Source organism: Oncorhynchus tshawytscha, linkage group LG01 (assembly GCF_018296145.1).
Source record: "Oncorhynchus tshawytscha isolate Ot180627B linkage group LG01, Otsh_v2.0, whole genome shotgun sequence".
Lineage (NCBI taxonomy): Eukaryota > Metazoa > Chordata > Actinopteri > Salmoniformes > Salmonidae > Oncorhynchus > Oncorhynchus tshawytscha.
The window spans coordinates 50277200-50299451 of NC_056429.1; the positions used below are offsets into that span (position 1 = coordinate 50277200).

Below are 22252 nucleotides of genomic sequence, written 5' to 3' on the forward strand. Positions count from 1 at the left end.
CCCAAACAACTACCGCTTCCCCTACTGTATTTATTTATTTAGCTCCTTTGCACCCCAGTATTTCTACTTTGCACACTCATCTACTGTCAAATTTACCATTCCAGTGTTTTAATTGCTATATTGTATTTACGTCGCCACCATGGCCTATTTATTGCCTTTACCTCCCTTCTCACCTCATTTGCTCACATTGTATATAGACTTATTTTTCTACTGTATTTGTATTGACTGTATGTTTGTTTTACTCCATGTATAACTCTGTTATGTGTCGAACTGCTTTGCTTTATCTTGCCCAGGTCGCAGTTGTAAATGAGAACTTGTTCTCAACTTGCCTACCTGGTTAAATAAAGGTGAAATTAAATACAAAATATATAACTGCCCTTTGGGCCAGCGTAATCACAATGGGTTCTAATCGGTCGTTCAATAAAGTACGTTTGCAACCCTGTTACCTGCTATCCATTTGAAATCACAAAAATAAGTCAAACATTTTGCTTGCTCTACATATAAAAGGCTAAGCTACCATTTATATATATTTTTACACTGGAATGGGTAGTTCATGTTTTTTTTATTAATAAAGTTTAGACCATTTCAAAACATACAAGTATGGCAATGATAACGATATGAATGGCTGCAAACATTCAGTCTGATAACTTTATCAATAGCCTCAGGAGGAATATTTAGTATTCTACATTACCAAAAGTATGTGGACACCTGCTTGTCAAACATCTCATTCCAAAGTCATGGACATTAATATGGAGTTGGCCCACCCTTCACTGCACTGCTATAACAGCCACCACTCTTCTGGCAAGGATTTCCATTAGATGTTGGAATATTGCTGCGGAGACTTTCTTCCATTCAGCCACGGGCATTAGTGAGGCCTTGTGCCCGGGGGCATTGTCATGCTAAAACAGGAAAGGGCCTTCCCCAAACTGTTGCTACAAAGTTGGAAGCACAGAATCGTCTAATGAAACCAATGAAATACAGCACCAGACCTCTATTACTCCTCCATGAACGGTGCAGGTAGCGTTCTCCTTGCATCCACTAAACCCGGATTTGTCTACTCCAGAGTCCAATGGTGGCAAGCTTTACACCACGCCAGCCGACGCTTGGCATTGCGAACGGTGATCTTAGGCTTGTGTATGGCTGCTCGGCCATGGAAACCCATTAAGCCCATAAAGCTCCCGACGAACAGTTCTTGTGCTGACGTTGCTTCCAAAGGCAGTTTGGAACTCTGTAGAGTGGATTTCTTTTTTTACATGCTTCAGCACTCGGCGGTCCCATTCTGTGAGTTTGTGTGGCCTACCACTTTGCGGCTGAGCCTTTGTTGATCCTACACGTTGCCACTTCACAATAACATCACTTACAGTTGACCGGGGCAGCTCTAGCAGGGTAGAAATTTGACGAAACAACTCTGAAAAGGTCGCATCCGATGACGGTGCCACTTTGAAAGTCACTGAGCTCTTCTTTAAGGCCATTCTACTGTCAATGTTTGTCTATGGAGATTGCATGGCGGTGTGCTCGATTTATACACCTGTCAGCAATGGGTGTGGCTGAAATAGCCAAATCCACTAATTTGAAGGGGTGTCCACATACACTATATATATAAAAGTATCTTTAATATCCTCATCTCCAGTTAATAGGCACATATTCAGACAAGTATGACATCCCTGGCTGCAAAAAATAATTTATACATTATTCCATTCAAGATCTAACTGGCATTGATTGGCTGCAAGGCTCAATTTAATGAAATAATACTGCGAATCATCCTCAGAGAATAAATCAAGAAATGTCATAAGAATGACACTTGTGCAAATTATGAATGTGCTGCATGCTTTTTTGCAAAGCTTTGTTTCAATTGCTTCTTCAATCCAGTCCGATCTGTAGATTTTGGTACATTTCCAAATAAACGCTGATAGGATAAACCTTCGATGCTGATGAGCACTGCCCCTGACTGATGGTTCCTTTGAACAAATCATATTCTAACATAAGGTCCCTTTTTTTAGTCACTGTACAACTTTAAACCAAGCTTGACATTTTTACACAAATTAAACAATATGGCTATAGAGAGAACAGGTTATAGTAGCGATTCTTTAAAAACAACACTTGTCCATTGATTGCTTGACCTCACAGGCAAGAACATTTCCTTAACTTGCTAATGATAGGTTATGCAAGTTTCCCCAGCTTCAAAGATGTTCCATTAGCCTTTTTGTGTTGTTGACACAAGTAGTGCCATTCTCAGTCTCTTGAAATGTTTAAGTTGACACTTCACATTTACTACATTTACATCCATTTTTGTACATTCATAGGTGTCTTTAGCTGAGCTGTGAAATGTAACAAGATTGTGTGTAAACTGGTTTTAATCATGTTAGTAACGACATGTGTACCGCAGTTCTTGTATTTATATTTAAAATAAAATTTAAAAAATGCGAGGAGTTCTGATTTAGAGTACCCAAGATGGCCGCCTAACGAAAAGCCATTCAGTTTTCAGTATTGCTCTGGGTCTTGTAGGCCTGCTTGCGGAGGTGATTCTCGATCTCCTCGCGGAACACCAGCATGCCCAGGTGGGAATGGGAAGCCTCGTTCATGGCTTTGGACTGGATGCACATGCGATACTGTTCTGGAGTCAGCTCGTCTGCACACTGCTTCTCGTGCCACAGGTGGAAGAGGCCAGATACCGGAGTACGCGTCACAATCAGGTCGCTCCGCAGGTACTTCCTGTACAAGTGGACATCTTCCACACCCCAACCTTTCACTTCCAGGTCAAAACCTCCTAGAAAATACAATTGAGGGGTAGAATATAATTGTCACAGTAAAAATATGTAGCAAGCACACATAACAATACTTATCAGTCAACACTGCTTACCTATATTGAGGAAGTCCGAGCGGTACTGACATGTCATTCCAAAGCCAAAATCTCTCCAGAATCCAGCATCTTTCTTGTGAATCTATACGGAGAGTACACTTGTCATTGGCGAGTTGACTAATGTCAACATTAAGTAACAATTAAATACAAAATATATATAGACAGTACCAGGTTTGCACACACCTACTCATTCCAGAGTTTCTTTATTTGTACTATTTTCTACATTATTGAATACTAGTGAAGACATAACTATGAAATAGCATGTAGTAACTAAGTGTTAAACAAATGACAGCTTTGCATACTCTTGACATTCTCTCAACCAGCTTCATGAGGTAGTCACCTGGAATGCTTTTCCAACCGTCTTAAAGGAGTTCCCACATATGCTGAACACTCGTTGGCTGCTTTTCCTTCACTCTGTGGTCCAACTCATCCCAATCCATCTCAATTGGGTTGAGGTCATCTGATGCAGCACTCCATCACTCTCCTTCTTGGTCAAATAGCCCTTACACAGCTTGGAGGTGTGTTTTGGGTCATAGTCCTGTTGAAACACAAATGCTAGTCCCACTAAGCGCAAATCAGATGGGATGGCGTATCGCTGCAAAATGCTGTGGTAGTCATGTTGGTTAAGTGTGTCTTGAATTCTAAATAAATCCCAGACAGTGTCACCAGCAAAGCACCATCACACCACCTCCTCCATGCTTCACATTGGGAACTACACATGCAGAGATCATCCGTTCACCTACTCTGTGTCTCACAAAGACACGGTGGTTGGAACCAAAAATCTCAAATTTGGACTCATCACACCAAAGGACAGATATCCACCGGTCTAATGTCAATTGGTTGTGTTTCTTGGCCCAAGCAAGTATCTTCTTCTTATTGGTATCCTTTAGTAGTGCTTTCTTTGCAGCAATTCGTCCATGAAGGCTTGATACACACAGTCTCCTGTGAACAGTTGATGTTGAGATGTGTCTGTTACTTGAACTCCGTGAAGCATTTATTTGGGCTGCAATCTGAGGTGCAGTTCATTTCAGATTTCTGAGGCTGGTAACTCTAATAAACTTATCCTCTACTGCAGAGGTAACTCTGGGTCTTCCTTTCCTGTGGCGGTCCTCATGAGAGCCAGTTTCATCATAGCGCTGGATGGTTTTTGTAACTGCACTTGAAGAACCTTTCAAAGTTCTTGAAATTTTCCAGATTGACTGACCTTCATGTCTTAAGATAATTATGGACTGTTGTTTCTCTTTGCTTATTTGAGCTGTTCTTGCCATAATATGGACTTGGTCTTTTACCAAATAGGGCTACATCTGTAAACCACCCCTACCTTGTCACAACACAACTGATTGGCTCAAAAGCATTAAGGAAATAAATTCCACATACAAACTTTTAACAAGGTACACCTGTTAATTGACAAACATTCCAGGTGACATGAATCTGGTTGAGAGAATGCAAACTGTGTGAAAAGCTGTCATCAATGCAAAGTGTGGCTACTTTGAGGATACAGTGAGAGGGGGGAAAGTATTTGATCCCCTGCTGATTTTGTACGTTTGCCCACTGACAAAGAAATGATCAGTCTATAATTTTAATGGTAGGTTTATTTGAACAGTGAGAGACAGAATAACAACAAAACAATCCAGAAAAACACATGTCAAAAATGTTATAAATTGATCTGCATTTAAAATGAGGGAAATAAGTACACTGCTCAAAAAAATAAAGGGAACACTTAAACAACACAATTTAACTCCAAGTCAATCACACTTCTGTGAAATCAAACTGTCCACTTAGGAAGCAACACTGATTGACAAATTTCACATGCTGTTGTGCAAATGGAATAGACAACAGGTTGAAATTATAGGCAATTAGCTAAAGGAGTGGTTTTGCAGGTGGTGACCACAGACCCCTTCTCAGTTCCTATGCTTCCTGGCTGATGTTTTGGTCACTTTTGAATGCTGGCAGTGCTTTCACTCTAGTGGTAGCATGAGACGGAGTCTACAACCCACACAAGTGGCTCAGGTAGTGCAGCTCATCCAGGATGGCACATCAATGCGAGCTGTGGCAAGAAGGTTTGCTGTATCTGTCAGCGTAGTGTCCAGAGCATGGAGGCGCTACCAGGAGACAGGCCAGTACATCAGAAGACGTGGAGGAGGCCGTAGGAGGGCAACAAACCAGCAGCAGGACCGCTACCTCCGCCTTTGTGCAAGGAGGAGCACTGCCAGAGCCCTGCAAAATGACCTCCAGCAGGCCACAAATGTGCATGTGTCTGCTCAAACGGTCAGAAACAGACTCTAGGAGGGCCCGACGTCCACAGGTGGGGGTTGTGCTTTTACAGCCCAACACCGTGCAGGACGTTTGGCATTTGCCAGAGAACACCAAGATTGGCAAATTCACCACTGGCGCCCTGTGCTCTTCACAGATGAACAGACGTGACAGAGTCTGGAGACGCCGTGGAGAACGTTCTGCTGCCTGCAACATCCTCCAACATGACCGGTTTGGCGGTGGGTCAGTCATGGTGTGGGGTGGCATTTCTTTGGGGGGCCGCACAGCCCTCCATGTGCTCGCCAGAGGTAGCCTAACTGCCATTAGGTACCGAGATGAGATCCTCAGACCCCTTGTGAGACCATATGCTGGTGCGGTTGGCCCTGGGTTCCTCCTAATGCAAGACAATGCTAGACCTCATGTGGCTGGAGTATGTCAGCAGTTCCTGCAAGAGGAAGGCATTGATGCTATGGACTGGCCCGCCCATTCCCCAGACCTGAATCCAATTGAGCACATCTGGGACATCATGTCATCCACCAACGCCACGCTGCACCACAGACTGTCCAGGAGTTGGCGGATGCTTTAGTCCAGGTCTAGGAGGAGATCCCTCAGGAGACCATCCGCCACCTCATCAGGAGCATGCCCAGGCGTTGTAGGGAGGTCATACAGGCACGTGGAGGCCACACACACTACTGAGCCTCATTTTGACTTGTTTTAAGGACATTACATCAAAGTTGGATCAGCCTGTAGTGTGGTTTTCCACTTTAATTTTAAGTGTGTCTCTAAATCCAGACCTCCATGGGTTGATAAATTTGATTTCCATTGATAATGTGTGTGTGATTTTGTTGTCAGCACATTCAACTAATGTAAAGAAAAAAGTATTTAATAAGAATATTTCATTCATTCAGATCTAGGATGTGTTATTTTAGTGTTCCCTTTATGTTTTTGAGCAGTGTATTTGACCCCTCTGCAAAACATGACTTAGTACTTGGTGGCAATCACAGAGGTTAGACGTTTCTTTGGGTTGGCCACCAGGTTTGCACACATCTCAGGAGGGATTTTGTCCCGCTCCTCTTTGCAGATCTTCTCCAAGTCATTAAGGTTTCGAGACTGACGTTTGGCAACTTGAACCTTCACAGATTTTCTATGGGATTAAGGTCTGGAGACTGGCTAGGCCATTCCAGGACCTTAATGTGCTTCTTCTTGAGCCATTTTGTTGCCTTGGCTGTGTGTTTGGGGTCATTGTCATGCTGGAATACCGATCCACGACCCATTTTCAATGCCTTGGCTGACGGAAGGAGGTTCTCACCCAAGATTTGATGGTACATGGCCCCATCCATCGTCCCTTTGATGCAGCGAAGTTGTCCTGTCCCACCCCCAAAAACACCCCCAAAGCATAATGTTTCCACCTCCATGTTTGACGGTGGGGATTGTGTTCTTGGGGTCATAGGCAGCATTCCTCCTCCTCCAAACACGGCGAGTTGAGTTGATGCCAAAGAGCTCCATTTTGGTCTCATCCGACCACAACACTTTCACCCAGTTGTCCTCTGAATCTTTCAATTGTTCATTGGCAAACTTCAGAAGGGCATGTATATGTGCTTTCTTGAGCAGGGGGACCTTGCGGGCGCTGCAGGATTTCCATCCTTCACAGCGTAGTGTGTTACCAATTGTTTTCTTGGTGACTATGGTCCCAGCTGCCTTGAGATCATTGACAAGATCCTCCCGTGTAGTTCTGGGCTGATTCCTCACTGTTCTCATGATCATAGCAACTCCACGAGGTGAGATCCTGCATGGAGCCCCAGGCAGAGGGAGATTGACAGTTCTTTTGCGTTTCTTCCATTTGCGAATAATCGCACCAACTGTTGTCACCTTCTCAACAAGCTGCTTGGCGATGGTCTTGTAGCCCATTCCGGCCTTGTGTAGGTCTACAATCTTGTCCCTGACATCCTTGGAGAGCTCTTTGGTCTTGGCCATGGTGGAGAGTTTGGAATCTGATTGATTGTATAAAAGACACCTGTCCACAGAAGCAAACTGAGATTAGGAGCACTCCCTTTAAGAGTGTGCTCCTAATCTCAGCTCGTTACCTGTATAAAAGACACCTGGGAGCCAGAAATCTTTCTGATTGAGAGGGGTCAAATACTTATTTCCCTCATTAAAATGCATATTCAATATATAACATTTTTGACATGTGCTTTTCTGGATTTCTTTGTTATTCTGTCTCACACTGTCCAAATACACCTACCATTAAAATTATAGACTGATCATTTCTTTGTCAGTGGGCAAACGTACAAAATCAGCAGGGGATCTAATACTTTTTCCCCCTCACTGTAAACAAATCAAAACATATTTTATATGAGTAACACTTTTTTGGTTACTACATGATTCCATATGTGTTATTTAATAGTTTTGATGTCTTCACTATTATTCTACAATGTAGAAAATAATAAAAATAAGTAGGTGTCCAAACTTTTGACTGGTATTGTGTGTGTGTGTGTGTGTGTGTGTGTAAGTTTGGGGCCACTTAGAAATGTCCTTGTTTTGAAAGAAAAGCACATTTTCTGTCCATTTAAAATAACATAAAATTGATCAGAAATACAGTGTAGATGTTGCTAATGTTGTAAATGACTTTTGTAGCTGGAAACAGCTGATTTTTTATGGAATATCTACATAGGCGTACAGAGGCCCATTATCAGCATTACCATCATTCCTGTGTTCCAATGGCATGTTGTGTTAGCTAATCCAAGTTTATCATTTTAAAAGGCTAATTGATCATTAGAAAACCCTTTTGCAATTCTGTTAGTACAGCTGAAAACTGTTGCACTAATTAAAGAAGCAATAAAACTGTCCTTTAGACTAGTTGAGTATGTGGAGTGTAAGCATTTGTGCTTTTGATGACAGCTCAAAATGGTTAGAAACAAAGACTTTCTTCTGAAAGTCTATTCTGGTTCTGAGAAATGAATGCTATTCCATGAATGCTATTCCAAAAGACAATACTTTGCGGAGACACCTTTTACAGCAATTACAGCTGGAAATCTCTTAGGGTCTGTCTCTATAAGCTTGGCACATCTAGCCACTGGGATTTTTTCCCGCTCTGCTGGAAGCAATTTCCAAACGCCTGAGGGTACCACGTTCGTCTGTACAAACAATAGTGTGCCATTAAACACCATGGGACCACGCAGATGTCATACCACTCAGAAAGGAGATGCGTCTCCTAGAGATGAACATACTTTGGTGCGAAAATTGAAAATCAATCCCAGAACAGCAAAGGACCTTGTTAAAATGCTGGACGAAACAGGTAGAAAAGTATCTATATCCACAGTAAAACTAGTCCTATATCGACATAACCTGAAAGGCCGCTCAGCAAGGAAGAAGCCACTGCTCCAAAACGGCCATAAAAAAGCCAGACTACGGTTTGCAACTGCACATGGGGACAAAGATCGTACTTTTTGGAGAAATGTCCTCTGGTCTGATGAAACAAAAATAGAACTGTTTGGCCATAATGACCATCGTTATGTTTGGAGCAAAAAGGGGGAGGCTGAAGAACACCATCCCAACTGTGAAGCACGGGGGTGGCAGCATCATGTTGTGGGGGTGCTTTGCTGCAGGAGGGACTGGTGCATTTCACAAAATAGATGGCTCCATGAGGAAGGGAAATGATGTGGCTTAAGGACAACATTGTGATGGCCTCTCCAATACCTTGACTAAGCCCTGACCTCAATCCTATAGAAACTTTGTGGGGAGAACTGAAAAAGCATGTGTGAGCAAGGAGGCCTACAAACCTGACTCAATTACATCAGCTCTGTCAGGAGGAATGGGACAAAATTCACCCAATTTATTGTGGGAGGCTTGTGGAAGGCTACCTGACACATTTGACCCAAGTTAAACAATTTAAAGGCAATGCTACCAAATACTAATTGAGTATGTAAACTTCTGACCCACTAGGAATGTGATGAAAGAAATAAAAGCTGAAATAAATCACTCTCTACTATTATTCTGACATTTAACATTTTTAAAATAAAGTAGTGATCCTAACTAACCACTCAGATTAAATGTCAGGAATTGAGAAAAACTGAGTTTAAATGTATTTGGCTAAAGTGTATGTAAACTTCCGACTTCAACTGTACATACATACACTATTTCTTCAGGTACTTACAAGTTGACTTTCAATGGGGGGAGCCAGCTCCAGATTTCCATAGACTATGGCAGGATTATACAAACTGAAAACCACCGGATAAAAGACTCTCTTGTCTACAAGAAAAAAAAACACAAAAAGGGATGGGTTTTACATAGTATATTTTGGTATAAATTACATCCAAAATGCATATAGTACATGTTTAGAAAAAAGTCACACCACCTGCATTAAGTACTCATAATTAGAAATTAGGAAACATGGATGTGTAGGCTAATGTTTTGGTAGAAGGCACCTACTTGGAGCGGTGTGAAGACGGCAGGTGTTGAGATAGTCCAGTGTGAAGTAGATATCCACATCACAGAAGAACATCAATACGTCACCCTTCTTCCAGGTATGGGCACCGATGTCCAGACCCCTGCCTCTGGAAAACTCCTCGTCCACTGGGATAAGTGTGTAGTTGGAAAAGCTTGCCTCCCTAAAAACCAACAATGCCATTTAAATAGAGGTGTTGTTTGAGCCCGAAACTCCCTTTTCTATAGAGCCAGGGGTAATATCAGTCAGTCACACTCAACCAAGCAACTCAAAACATTGGGTAGATTCCTTCCTTGATGTCTTGACTAGAAAATAACATAACATATGGACAAGTGAGAAATGTACAGCAGTAAAATCACATAAATCCTTTCTTTCATATTAAAAGACAACAAACCTGGACATTTTTTCCAAGTAAGACTTCACCTCTTGTAAGCCCTCTTGTCCAAAGTAGACCACTGTAAGATGCACTCGCCTATCGTGTTCTATGCACACTTCCCTGCAAACAAAAATAACTGTCTTATAACCACAATCTTCACAAATACTAGGCATAGGCTGCATATTGCCCTTTTCACGTGACTCACCACCACTAACCTGAAGTTGTGTAGGAACTGTGAGAATGCCTCTGTTCTGCCTGCCAACGGAACAATGATATTAATGATGACTCCAGTTGTTTCTACAGACGTGCTTCTGACTTTCATTAAAGGACCAAAAGGACGGAAAAGAGTGACATGGCGGAAGTTGTCGGAGTCCTCTTTTGCAAAGAAGAGCTCGTAGAGTGTGCCCTTGTCCCGTTCTGTTCTGTACAGCCCTGCCCACATAAAGGGGAAACATCAGTTTTGTCAAACATAGGGAACAAATATTGTTCAACTTTACAGGCTAGATTACATTTTTGCTTGCATGAAACAAGCAGATAGTAATCTGCATCAGGGGTTCCCATGCTGGCCCTCAGCCACTCCACATACACTGAGTGTACAAAACACTAGGAACACCTTCCTAATTTTGAGTTGCATCCCCCTTTGCCCTCAGAACAGCCTCAATTTGTTGGGGGCATGGACACTACAAGGTGTCAAAAGCGTTCCATGGGGAAGCTGGCCCATGTTGACTCCAATGCTTCCCACGGTGTGAAGTTGGTTGGATGTCCTTTGGTTGGTGGATCATTCTTGATACAAACGGGAAACCATTGAGCTTGAAAATCCCAGCAGCGTTGAAGTTCTTGACACTCAAACTGGTGTGCCTGGCACCTACTACCATACCTTATTCAAAGGCACTTACATTTTTTGTCACCTGGATTCACCTGGTCAGTCTATCATAGAAAAAGCAGGTGTTCCTAATGTTTTGTACACTCAGTGTATGTGGCAGCACTAGCACATCTGATTTAATTAGTCAATCTATCATCAGACCCATAATTAAATCAGCCATGCTGGTAGTGGAATAAATAATATGTGGAGTGACTGGGGGGGCCCCGAGGATCAGGTTGAGAACCACTGCTATACATTACCCCAGTATAGCGCTCTTACCCTCAGTAAAGTGGCTCTCGGTGTAGGTCTGCCTCTGAATGGGCACATCATCCTCCTGGCCATCCTCCTCATCTGGGTTGTTTATGACATCCAGGGCTGCCTCAATGACCTCCACCAGCTCATCCCTGCGGTCCTTCCGCACAGGCTTCTCCTCTGGGTGCCTGGTCAGCCCCATCTCCAGCTGATACACCTTACTAGAGGTGAAGCTCTCGAAGGGGACCAGGGCGTACTCGCTGGGCAGTCGTGCTCCCGTGTTCACCTCGGCTTTGTCGATCTGGGAGTGGAGGAATTCGAGAAGATCCCCAGGCTCCTGGTCCTTGGTTTCAACAAGCCCCTGGACCCCGGGACCTTCCTTTCTGTCCTGCAGGACCTTGAGTTTCTCACTCATCTCCTGGAGCTCCTGCTTGAGTTGGGCGATCTGCCGCTTGAGGCTGGCGGAGCGGCTGAGGTACCGCTCCTCCTGCTCTTGCAGCAGTGCCTGGTAGTACTCCTTTCCATGGGACTCCCCTCCCAGGCCAGGCAGGACCAGGCTAACATCAGCTGGGGGAGTGCACTCCAGCAGGTAAGCAAAGAGGAGGAGGACCAGCAACAGGAAGAGCCCCAGGAGCATCCAGCGCATCCGGCCCTGCAGCGGCAAGCTTCGCCTGGGCATCACACTCGCATGCAGTCTATGGGTGACAAGTCTGCATTCCCCTTCAACGTCAGGGAAATCTACTTTAAGATGTACAGAATTAGGCCCAATGCATATTCTAGGATTGTTCAAAAGTTCCCTTTAATTAACAAGTTATATTAGCAACTCAAGTTGGATGTTTGTTCGAGTGCAGCTATAAAAAGCTATTTTGTTCATTTATGTCACATCATTCAGATAAAGTCAGGAACACCTCGTGTGTCTTGTTTGATGGGGAGTTACATTGTGAGTGGTATCCATTTTCATTCCTTCCATCAGTGTGTATTTAGAACCTTTAGAAGAAAATGCAAATCAGTAATCAATATGCTGACAACAAATTATGCAAGAAAAGAAATGCTGGTGAAATAAATGCAATGTTGACCTAGGTATGATTTCAAGAGGAACTTGAATTTCATGATATTTTACTAGGTTATACGAGGTAACTAGAATAGACTGTCCTCTGAACCACTTTCCCTCAATGTGATTTTTATTTAAGACTCGATCTCAGGGCCGTGTCATACAAAGCAGCAATGTCTACTACTATTCTGCTAGCAGGACTAACGATGACGTCACTTTCCTGTGGTAAACTTCAAAATAAAGGCCTGCATTTCAAAACATTGCAAGGTGGAAAACTAATTCAAAAGATATTACATTTTAATCAATGACGATTTCTCTTGTGCTATTTAGCAAATGCACCTATTTTTTCTTACATGTCTATTTAAGACAACTATCTAAAAATACAGATTGCTATTTATTTTTTTATTTAACTAGGCAAGTCAGTTAAGAACGAATTCTGATTTACAATGACGGCCTACACAGGCCAAACCCGGACGACGCTGGGCCAATTGTGCACTGCCCTATGGGACTCCCAATCACGGCCAGTTGTGATACAGCCTGGATTCGAACCAGGGTGTCTGTAGTAGAGGTCGACCGATTAATTAGCGCCGATTTCAAGTTTTCATAACAATCGGAAATCGGTATTTGTGGGCGCCGATTCCCCCCCCCAACTTTTTTTTACACCTTTATTTAATTTTTATTTAACTAGGCAAGTCCGTTAAGAACACATTCTTATTTTCAATGACGGCCTAGGAACGGTGGGTTAACTGCCTTGTTCAGGGGCAGAATGACAGATTTTCACCTTGTCAGCTCGGGGGACCCAATCTTGCAACCTTACAGTTAACTAGTCCAACGCAATAACGACCTGCCTCTCTCTCGTTGCACTCCACAAAGATTACGCCTGTTACGCGAATGCAGTAAGCCAAGGTAAGTTGCAAGCTAGCATTAATTGTATCTTATAAAAAACAATCAATCATAATCACTAGTTAACTACACATGGTTGTTGATATTACTAGATTTCATCTAGCGTGTCCTGCGTTGCATATAATCTGACTGAGCATACAAGTATCTAAGTATCTGACTGAGCGGTGGTAGGCAGAAGCAGGCGTGTAAACATTCATTCAAACAGCACTTTCTTTGCGTTTTGCCAGCAGCTCTTCGTTGTGCGTCAAGCATTGCGCTGTTTATGACTTCAAGCCCATCAACTCCCGAGAAGAGACTGGTGTAACCGAAGTGAAATGGCTAGCTAGTTAGCTCGCTAATAGCATTTCAAACGTCACTCGCTCTGAGCCTTCTAGTAGTTGTTCCCCTTGCTCTGCATGGGTAGCGCTGCTTCGATGGTGGCTGTTGTCGTTGTGTTGCTGGTTCGAGCCCAGGGAGGAGCGAGGAGAGGGACGGAAGCTATACTGTTACACTGGCAATACTAAAGTGCCTATAAGAACATCCAATAGTCAAAGGTTAATGAAATACAAACGGTATAGAGGGAAATAGTCCTATAATTCCTATAATAACTACAACCTAAAACTTCTTACCTGGGAATATTGAAGACTCATGTTAAAAGGAACCACCAGCTTTCATATGTTCTCATGTTCTGAGCAAGGAACTGAAACGTTAGCTTTCTTAAATAGCACATATTGCACTTTTACTTTCTTCTCCAACACTGTTTTTGCATTATTTAAACCAAATTGAACATGTTTCATTATTTACTTGAGGCTAAATTGATTTTATTGATGTATTATATTAAGTTAAAATAAGTGTTCATTCAGTATTGTTGTAATTGTCATTATTACAAAGAAAAAAAACATTTGGCCGATTAATCGGTATCGGCTCTGTCGGCCCCCCAATAATCGGTATCGGCGTTGAAAAATCATAATCGGTCGACCTCTAGTCTGTAGTGACGCCTCTAAGCACTGAGATGCAGTGCCTTAGACCGCTGCGCCACTTGGGAGCCCAATTGTAATCGTTAATAAGGACTGGGGAGTTTTTCAGGATAAAAAAGAAACGGGATGGGGTTAAGCACAGGCAAAATCTTTGAGGAAAACCTGGTTCAGTCTGCTTTCCACTAGACACTGGGAGATTAATTCACCTTTCAGCAGGACGAGAACCTAAAACACAAGGCCAAATCTACACTGGAGTTTTTTACCGTGTGAATGTTGTGTGGCCAAGTTACAGTTTTGTCTTAAATCTGCTTGAAAATATATGGCAAGACCTGAAAATGGTTGTCTAGCAATGATCAACAACCAGCTTGAAGAATTTTGAAAGGAATGGAAAAATGTTGCACAATCCAGGTGTGGAAAGCTCTTAAGAGACTTACCCAGAAAGACTAAAAACTGTAATCGCTGCCAAAGTTGATTCTAACATGTATTGACTCTGGGTTGAATACCTATCTAATCAAGATATATTAGTCTTTTATTTTTCATGATTTTGTTTTACAAGTGTTAGAATTTTTCCACTTTGACATAACAGAGTATTTTGTGTAGATCGCTGACAGAAATTTACAATTAATACAATTTTGTAACAACAAAATGTGGAAAAAGTCAAGGGGTGTGAATACTTTATAGGGTCATTTCATGAGGGCACTAAATAATACAGAGTATTGCTGACCTTTTACTACACTCATTCCATAGGCCACAACACAAATCACTGTATATTAAATACATATTGGCTTATAGTGAAAAATCTATTATTTGTGCCGATGTAAAATAGGGGTTGGGTACTCAGTAGGGTCTGTACAATCTATATACGGTGTAATTTCATGGGGCAGTGAATAATACGGAGTGTTGCTGGCCTTTTACTACACCCATTTGATAGACAAAGCAAATCACTGTATTTGAACTATATATTGGCTTATATAAAAATAAAAATAAATAAATATATATTATTTGCGCTGATGTAAATGTGGTGTTGGGAGTACTTTTTTAGCTTACCCTGTTCACTTCCAGTGTGTAATAAAATGCCATTCCATGCTACCGACTTCCATGCACACTTGCCATGGCCTAACAGAGGTGCCAATTACTGATTATAAGTAGGTGATTAGTTGAGAAGCCAACTGCTTCAAAGACACAATGAAAACAATGATGGACTGGCATACCTCTTAACAACCTAATGCTGATGAGCCGGCTGCATCTTGGCTTTATACATTTAAATCAGCCCAAGGCCAGCCTTAACATGTGCCAAAAAATTGCATCAGGACAATTGCTTGGCTTGACAAATAAATAGTTTGCCCCTAGGGCTTAGGTTCTGGATTGAAAGTCACAGGAATCTGTGTTGTTTTTTTGGCAATTGTGTGAACATTTTATTTGCCTCCTCATAAAATATGTGCTCACTAAGAAATGCCTAAACTCATGGATCATACAGCCCATGTCTCCCAATTGTCATTTGTGAGAAAATACAAGTTACTATTACTTTGCCTTTGTCTTATTAGAAATCCTGTCTTATTTTAAGCAACAATCATAAGTAGAAACACTTTCAGTAAAAAGCTGAGGGATGGTGCTGGAGAAATGTACCACTCAAATTCATAGACAGAGCTATGGATGCAATGACTAACCATCCATGATATCAAAGTTATAGTTTTAACCATGTTTTGTGGCTACAGTTGCGGCTACAGTAGCCAAATGCATTTAAACTCAAATATTTTTAGTATTCTCACATTGTTCTGGTAATTCTCACATAGAAATTTCATCGGGAGGAAGGATGTTTGACATGCTTTTTACATTTCTATCTCAATTTTTGAGAAGCTGAAAGTGGACATTTTAGGCTCTTTTTAGACCAAAACACACCTCCTGAAAGACCCTATCTGTGAACTGTGTAAGATTTAGATTCATGGAATAAATCCAAACAGATTGTGATATGAAGTAATTCACTTGGAGAAGGTCTCACCACACCCAATGATGGTGAGGAATCAAGTTTGGCGTGACAGGAACTACCAAAGCAATTAACATACAAATAGAACATGCTAATGATCAGATGGCTACACTGCAGTCAAAGATTTCGATAACTAACCCAAGATAGACCACAGCCTGTCTTTTCCAATGGGAACAAGTGAGTCATAGTGGACAGAACAAGGATTGATGTGGGCAGAGCCAAGCACGAGCTAGCGAGATCCTACTGGCCCGTTCAACATACATTTGCATATTTCCGTTAGGGAATGCCTACTCTGTGAAGTGTGCTTGTGCAATAACTCAATTCGCCTTTGCGCTCCTTCTGAACAATGTCATTTTTTTTTTACTCTGGGAAAGAGTAAAGTCTACAAAACATTGTCCACTCTGTTCGTAACATATTCTAATTTTGGGAAAAGAGAACTTTGAGATCAAATGTTTCATTGATGAGAAAATTAGTATAATGTAGGCCATAATCCATCTGGTTCCATCTTTCCCCACTGCCGGCCACTGGGCTTCCTCTCACTACTGTATTTGGTAGTGAGTGGAAACCCGACGCTTCACCTTTATACATCCGGGGAAATATCTGTCTCATTGTTCTATCTGTTCTGCTGTAGCAGCACTCCGTATTATTCAGTGCCCCATGAAATGACATCATATAACTCTACAGACCCTACTGAGTACTCCCAACCCACATTTACATCGGCACAAATAATAGTTTTTTCACTATAAGCCAATATGTATTTATTATACAGTGAATGGAGTGGGTGGTGTAAGGAGTCACCAGCACTCTGTATTAAACCAGTTGTCCTGCACAATAAGACCAATTTCAAATTTGTAGACTATTGAATAATTCCAATTACATATTGTAACGACCCTGGGTTTATAAGCGCGGAAATCGACCCTGCCACACGAGCATGCTTTTTACTACGCACAGTCGATAGCGCGCCAGACCTCGGGCTCGAAGGTCGAGGTTTCGAGACCTGCTCCCTGCCCGTTTCATGACAATATATTTGTATTTGATTAAAAGTGTATTTCTTTACATATAGCCTACTACACAATAGCTTTCAAGACATCAGTATTGGTGTAAACCTTCTAAAGAAATATTTTTATGAATATTAAAAGTACGTCAATTTATCCATTTATTTTTTTCAAAGGTGGTTGCAATGCTATGAAAAACAGTTGTACCGCACCGGAGTGACAAAAAATATCTACCTTCCCAAAGTGTAGGATGTCTTTGTAGTGGGCCTATTATTTTGAAAGATAATTCCGCGATCCTGCTGCCAGGAGAACGTTAATGCAATGTCTGCTTATGTAACTGCTACCTCTCGGAAAATAGCTAGCTAACAAGCGACACTACAACGTTAGCCGAGCCTATATGAGCTTGTGGCTAGATAGATAACAACCAAACTACAAAGGGAACCAGAGTTGGCTAGCTGGGAAGCTAGCTAACACCTAGATACGTGTAAACAACGGCTTGATTGGAGCTGGTAGTGTTGTTTAGCTAGTTAGCTAGCTATATATCAACAAATATTTGCGTCGAACAGTAAATAATATTTTTAGCAAATACTTACTCATATAGTCAGACCTCCTTTCAAGGAATAAAACGCAGTAACATCAAAAGGGATGCTAAACAACGCCACAGAGGGAAAGTGGACTGATCGAAAAAACTATACTTCCGGGCGGCCAAGGCGTTTCTGTAGCTACTTCAAAATAAAAGTTCATACATTTGCAGATAGCAATAGGCGAAATCTTCATAAAAAACTAAATTAAATGTTAAACAAGTGAAAGACGTATGACACAGCCAGCAATTAATAAAAGACAACTCAAGTTAATCAATCAATTATTAAAGTTAATTAAAAGTATAATAAATGCAAGTGCATTTAAAGGGATGGCAGGTAGCCCAGTGGTTAGAGAGTTGGACTAGTAACCGAAAGGTTGCTAGATTGAATCGCCGTGCGGACAATGTACAAATCTGTTGTTCTGCCCCTGAACAAGGCAGTTCACCCACTGTTCTTAGGCTGTCATTGTAAATAAGAATTTGTTCTTAACTAAAGTGGCGGCAGGTAGCCTTGTGGTTAGAGCGTTGGGCCAGTACCCTGAACAAACCCACTGTTCCTAGGCCATTGTAAATAATAATCTGTTCTTAAACTGGCTTGCCCAGTTAAATAAAGGATAAATACAAATAAAATGGTGCCTTATTTCCCATCCAGGCCGCTTTTAACATCTGAAAAGACATTGACAAACTTTGATTTGAGTGATAACTTATTAAGAATAAATAAAAAATATAATTATTTTTCACTCAGCTGGCAGTAGCACATGATGCCTTTATGTACAGTTGAAGTTGGAAGTTTACATACACTTAGGATGGAGTCATTAAAACTAATTTTTCAACCACTACACACATTTCTTGTTAACAAACTATAGTTTTGGAAATTTTGGATGACACAAGTCATTTTTCCAACAATTGTTTACAGACATATTATTTTTATTTATATGTCACTGTATCACAATTCCAGTGGGTCAGAAGTTTCAATATTAGGCAATGAGTTTGAAAGTAGGCCTTGAAATACATCCACAGGTACACCTCCAATTGACTCAAATGATGTCAATCAGAAGCTTCTAAAGCCATGACATAATTTTCTGGAATTTCCTAAACTGTTTTAAAGGCACAGTCAACTTAGTGTATGTAAACTTCTGACCCACTGGAATTGTGATACAGGGAATTATAAGTCAAATAATCTGTCTGTAAACAATTGTTGGAAAAATGACTTGTGTCAACACACAAAGTAGATGTCCTAACCAACTTGCTGAAACTATAGTTTGTTAACAAGAAATTTGTGGAGTGGTTGAAAAACAAGTTTTAATGACTCCATCCTAAGTGTATGTGAACTTCTGACTTCAACTGTATCTACCTCAAATACCTCAAACCCCTGCACAGTGATCTTGTACTGGCTTTGGTGCTCCCTTTATATAGCTTAATTCTTGTGTATTTTCTTCCTCTTGGGTTACTATTTTTATTTTCAAATGTGTAAATCTGTGTAGTTGAAGTAATTATTTGACAGTAACGTCTACACCTGTTGTACTCAGTGCATGTGACAAATACAATCATTTCTTGGAAGTCAAGAAATTCAATTTCTTGGAATTTATTTTCTGCAAACAAATATAGCTTTTGCATGACGGGATGGCTATAACCTCTAACACTGGGCAGCAAGTTCAGTATGTTAGGTCACGTATATTCTATTTAGACAATGGCTGAATGACAGTGGTAAATATCTTTAATTAAATGCTTGGATAGGACTTTGTCATTAAAAGCACAATCTCATTCTGTCAGGGCAAATCAAGGAGTTCATTACGGCACAGAAGCCATTTTCCATCCCCTAAAATAATGTTATATTGTGCAATCTTTGAGTTACCATCATGATAATACAGTTCTGCTGCACACATGTTCTGGTTAACAATTATTTGGCCTCACAACAATAGTCTGTCAAGGAAGTAGACATGGAAAGTTGAGGTTCAGGTTAGACTTCCCTCCCTGCCCTCCTCCAATGACAACTACATTAAACCGATCTTAAAGAGTAACATACACACACAAAATATTTTTATTAAATAACAAGGTAATCTAATTCTGCCAAGCATGTGTTACTGAAAAAGGTCATGATCTACCTGTTAGACATAAAGAAGGTTAATTCACAATGTGCTTCCATTATTTATAACATTATTACAGCTGATGAGAGAAGGGGAGGCTGTCAAATATAAATAGACTGCACATATTTGAACTTTTTATTGATTGCAACATAATCATGTAATAACAACATAACAATTAATAACATTCATTTGTTTTCAAAATCATAGATAACTGTTGCACAAAGATTGCCATTACGAGGAATCAAATGGCAAGCTGCAGTTTTGACATTCCCACATTTTATATTTTATAGTCTCACGTCCTAACGACACAGTAGCACTCACTTTTGATACTTTTGGTGTAAAAGAAAGAACGTCTTCAACTAAACGTGGTTCTCTTATTTTTCTTTGGCAAGTATACTTGGAAACGTTAAAGGGGAAAGACAAAAGCAGCTTTTACATTTCAAAGAACATGATTCTATCAAGTAGAAACTTTGCAGCTTTTCTGGATGAACTCAGTGTCCACACTTTGTCCACCTTAACCTCACAGGTCTACGATATAGGACAGGTGATGGTACAGAACTCCCCTTTAATTCATTGGCTGGAAACAAGATCTTCACAGTCGCATACTACTAATTAGAGGCTATCGTAGAAGCGGCACAGGCACTTGAAAGACATTAACATTGACATACAACCTGGTATACGGTCATGCAATGATACTTGACCAACATGACCTTGAGGTAATGATTAACATACCGAAGAGCTGCTTGAAGCATGGTTTATGAAATTCCAGCCATTTTGCAGCAAATATACTTTTTAAATCCCCCAGTTTTAACTTGGAATACTCGTGCAACAGAAATAAAAGGGAACCAACTTTAGATTGTATATGTACAGTTTTTATATAAATATACACATCTACCCAATTAGGAATCTTTATTTTCTACAATAGTTTTTGCTTTTAACTATCAAGGTTGTCCACAATTTTTGCGGGTGAAGGCAAAGCCATCCAGTTTGCATAAACACTATCATTGGCATATCTTGTAAAGACTGGGTTAGTGGCATCAAGTCTGTTGAGCAGTACCGGGCTCTTCTCAGGCCAGTTCGGGTATGACATGCCTAAAAATGAGAACATATCATTTTTCTGCACTGAGTAAAGAAAAGGTAGAATGCAGACAGTAAGGCTCTCAAAAAGAAACTAATTTTTTTCCCTTTTACATTTTTGACAGAAGTGAATTATAGACTGATGTTTGACTATGACATAAGAACATGATAAGGCTATCAATTTAGAATTCTATGAAGAAATCACTTCACAGACAATAATGATGTCCATAGTTCCTGTACAGTTTAACTGAGAAAATGTACTGGATTGATTAAATATGATTTCAAAGAAAAATAACACAACAATTATTGGTACATTATTGATAATGTATGTCATGATCTCTAAATGTTTTCCTTGGCTCATGCACCATTGATAATTGTTTTCTCAATATAAAGCAGATACAATAATTGCATCACTGTAACAGGATACATGGACACCAAGTTAGTCATGGTAACTATGTCACTGGCAGCCATCTTATTGCTAAATACTTTTATGAACTATCAACTGGAAGTGCCTAGGATCAGTGGGATTTGTTTGGGAATTTTTTATGAAATACTTTTAGAAAGTATTGTTTATCTATGTTAGCCAAGAGTTTATTTCAAAAGCCTTACTGTTTCTCTATTCAGCATTGTAGAAACAATCTTTATGCTTAATAGGTAGCCTATATACACACAAACAATTCAGATAACTTAAAACAGTTTGGAATCCAAACTAAATAGATAATGATTGATTCAGCAAGGACCTGTTTCAAATGTCAAACTGTTTTTGAATTATATTTTCCAAATTAATACAGACAATGTGGAATGTTGGAATGTGTTCTGAATGTTTATGTCATCCAAAATGTATGAGTGTCCTAACAATCATATACATATGTGGGTATGAATGTGGATTACAATATGTCATATAAGGGAATGTTATTATAGAAATGTTTACTATTTACAGATATGTCATTACTTTGGTCAGGTTTCATGTACATCAGAAGCAGGTCCAAATAGTAATCATCAGACACAAGATGATCTTTTTCCACTGACTCTCATTTTCTAAGAAATGGGAGACCTTTTCAGGAAGCATGCCTAGATCACAGTCACACACGGTCTACAGGAAGCCAATCACAACATGTCAAAAAAAAGAGTTTGTGTATCCTGTCTCTAAAATCGAGTAAATGCATGGGAAATTCTACCATAAAGCTTGTTTTCAATCCATGTGGAGGGAATGGTTCGTGGGAGAGGGGCGTTATTACAATCCACTAGGGGTGTGTCCTCTTCGGAGAGGGCGTCGTCGTACAGCAGGGCGTCGGCTGGCGTGGATGCCGCCAGGTCCAGGTAATCCTGACAACAGGAGAGGAACACCTAATATGGCTAATCACTAACATCAGGAATGTGGATCATAATGCTAATACATTCACATCCTACCATGTAGCTAAGACCTAACATAACCTCATAGTTAGGATCGTAGGTCCAGTGACAGACACTTGATAGGAAACAGAAAATATTTGAGAAATATATTTCCTACTTGTGTGTGAGATAAAAAGTACTAAAAGTACTCTGTTCCAAATCCTAAACACATCCTTCACA

General features: G+C 40.7%; 2 protein-coding genes across 6 annotated transcripts in view; both read right to left on the reverse strand.

Annotated features, from left to right (window-relative positions):
* Positions 1–545: 545 nt before the first annotated feature.
* On the reverse strand, positions 546–17643 carry LOC112252622 (chondroitin sulfate N-acetylgalactosaminyltransferase 2). Of its 4 annotated transcripts, none has more exons than XM_024424079.2 (9): positions 17530–17643; positions 11956–12034; positions 11075–11785; positions 10149–10365; positions 9952–10053; positions 9542–9720; positions 9267–9361; positions 2861–2942; positions 546–2767 (listed from the first exon to the last, which is right to left on the reverse strand). In XM_024424079.2, exons 3-9 carry the CDS (start codon positions 11724–11726, stop codon positions 2475–2477), a joined length of 1620 nt encoding a protein of 539 aa, XP_024279847.1. In that variant the 5' UTR covers positions 11727–11785; positions 11956–12034; positions 17530–17643; the 3' UTR covers positions 546–2474. The 4 variants fall into 4 exon arrangements, with proteins under 4 accessions (XP_024279847.1, XP_024279839.1, XP_024279820.1 ...); XM_024424071.2 differs by having other exon boundaries at positions 11075–11788; XM_024424052.2 differs by lacking the exon at positions 11956–12034.
* Positions 17644–19724: 2081 nt separating this feature from the next.
* The window catches only part of LOC112252648 (proto-oncogene tyrosine-protein kinase receptor Ret-like), a 28881-nt gene continuing 26353 nt past the window's right edge, over positions 19725–22252 (reverse strand). Inside the window, exons 19-20 of one of the 2 annotated variants that reach the window (XM_042322739.1) lie at positions 21859–22006; positions 19725–20695 (exon numbers count right to left, since the gene is read on the reverse strand). In XM_042322739.1, coding sequence (XP_042178673.1) covers positions 20538–20695; positions 21859–22006 — 306 coding nt within the window. In that variant the 3' untranslated portion in view covers positions 19725–20537. Of the gene's footprint in view, positions 22007–22252 lie in introns of both variants that reach the window. The other variant, XM_024424091.2, reaches the window with a different exon arrangement.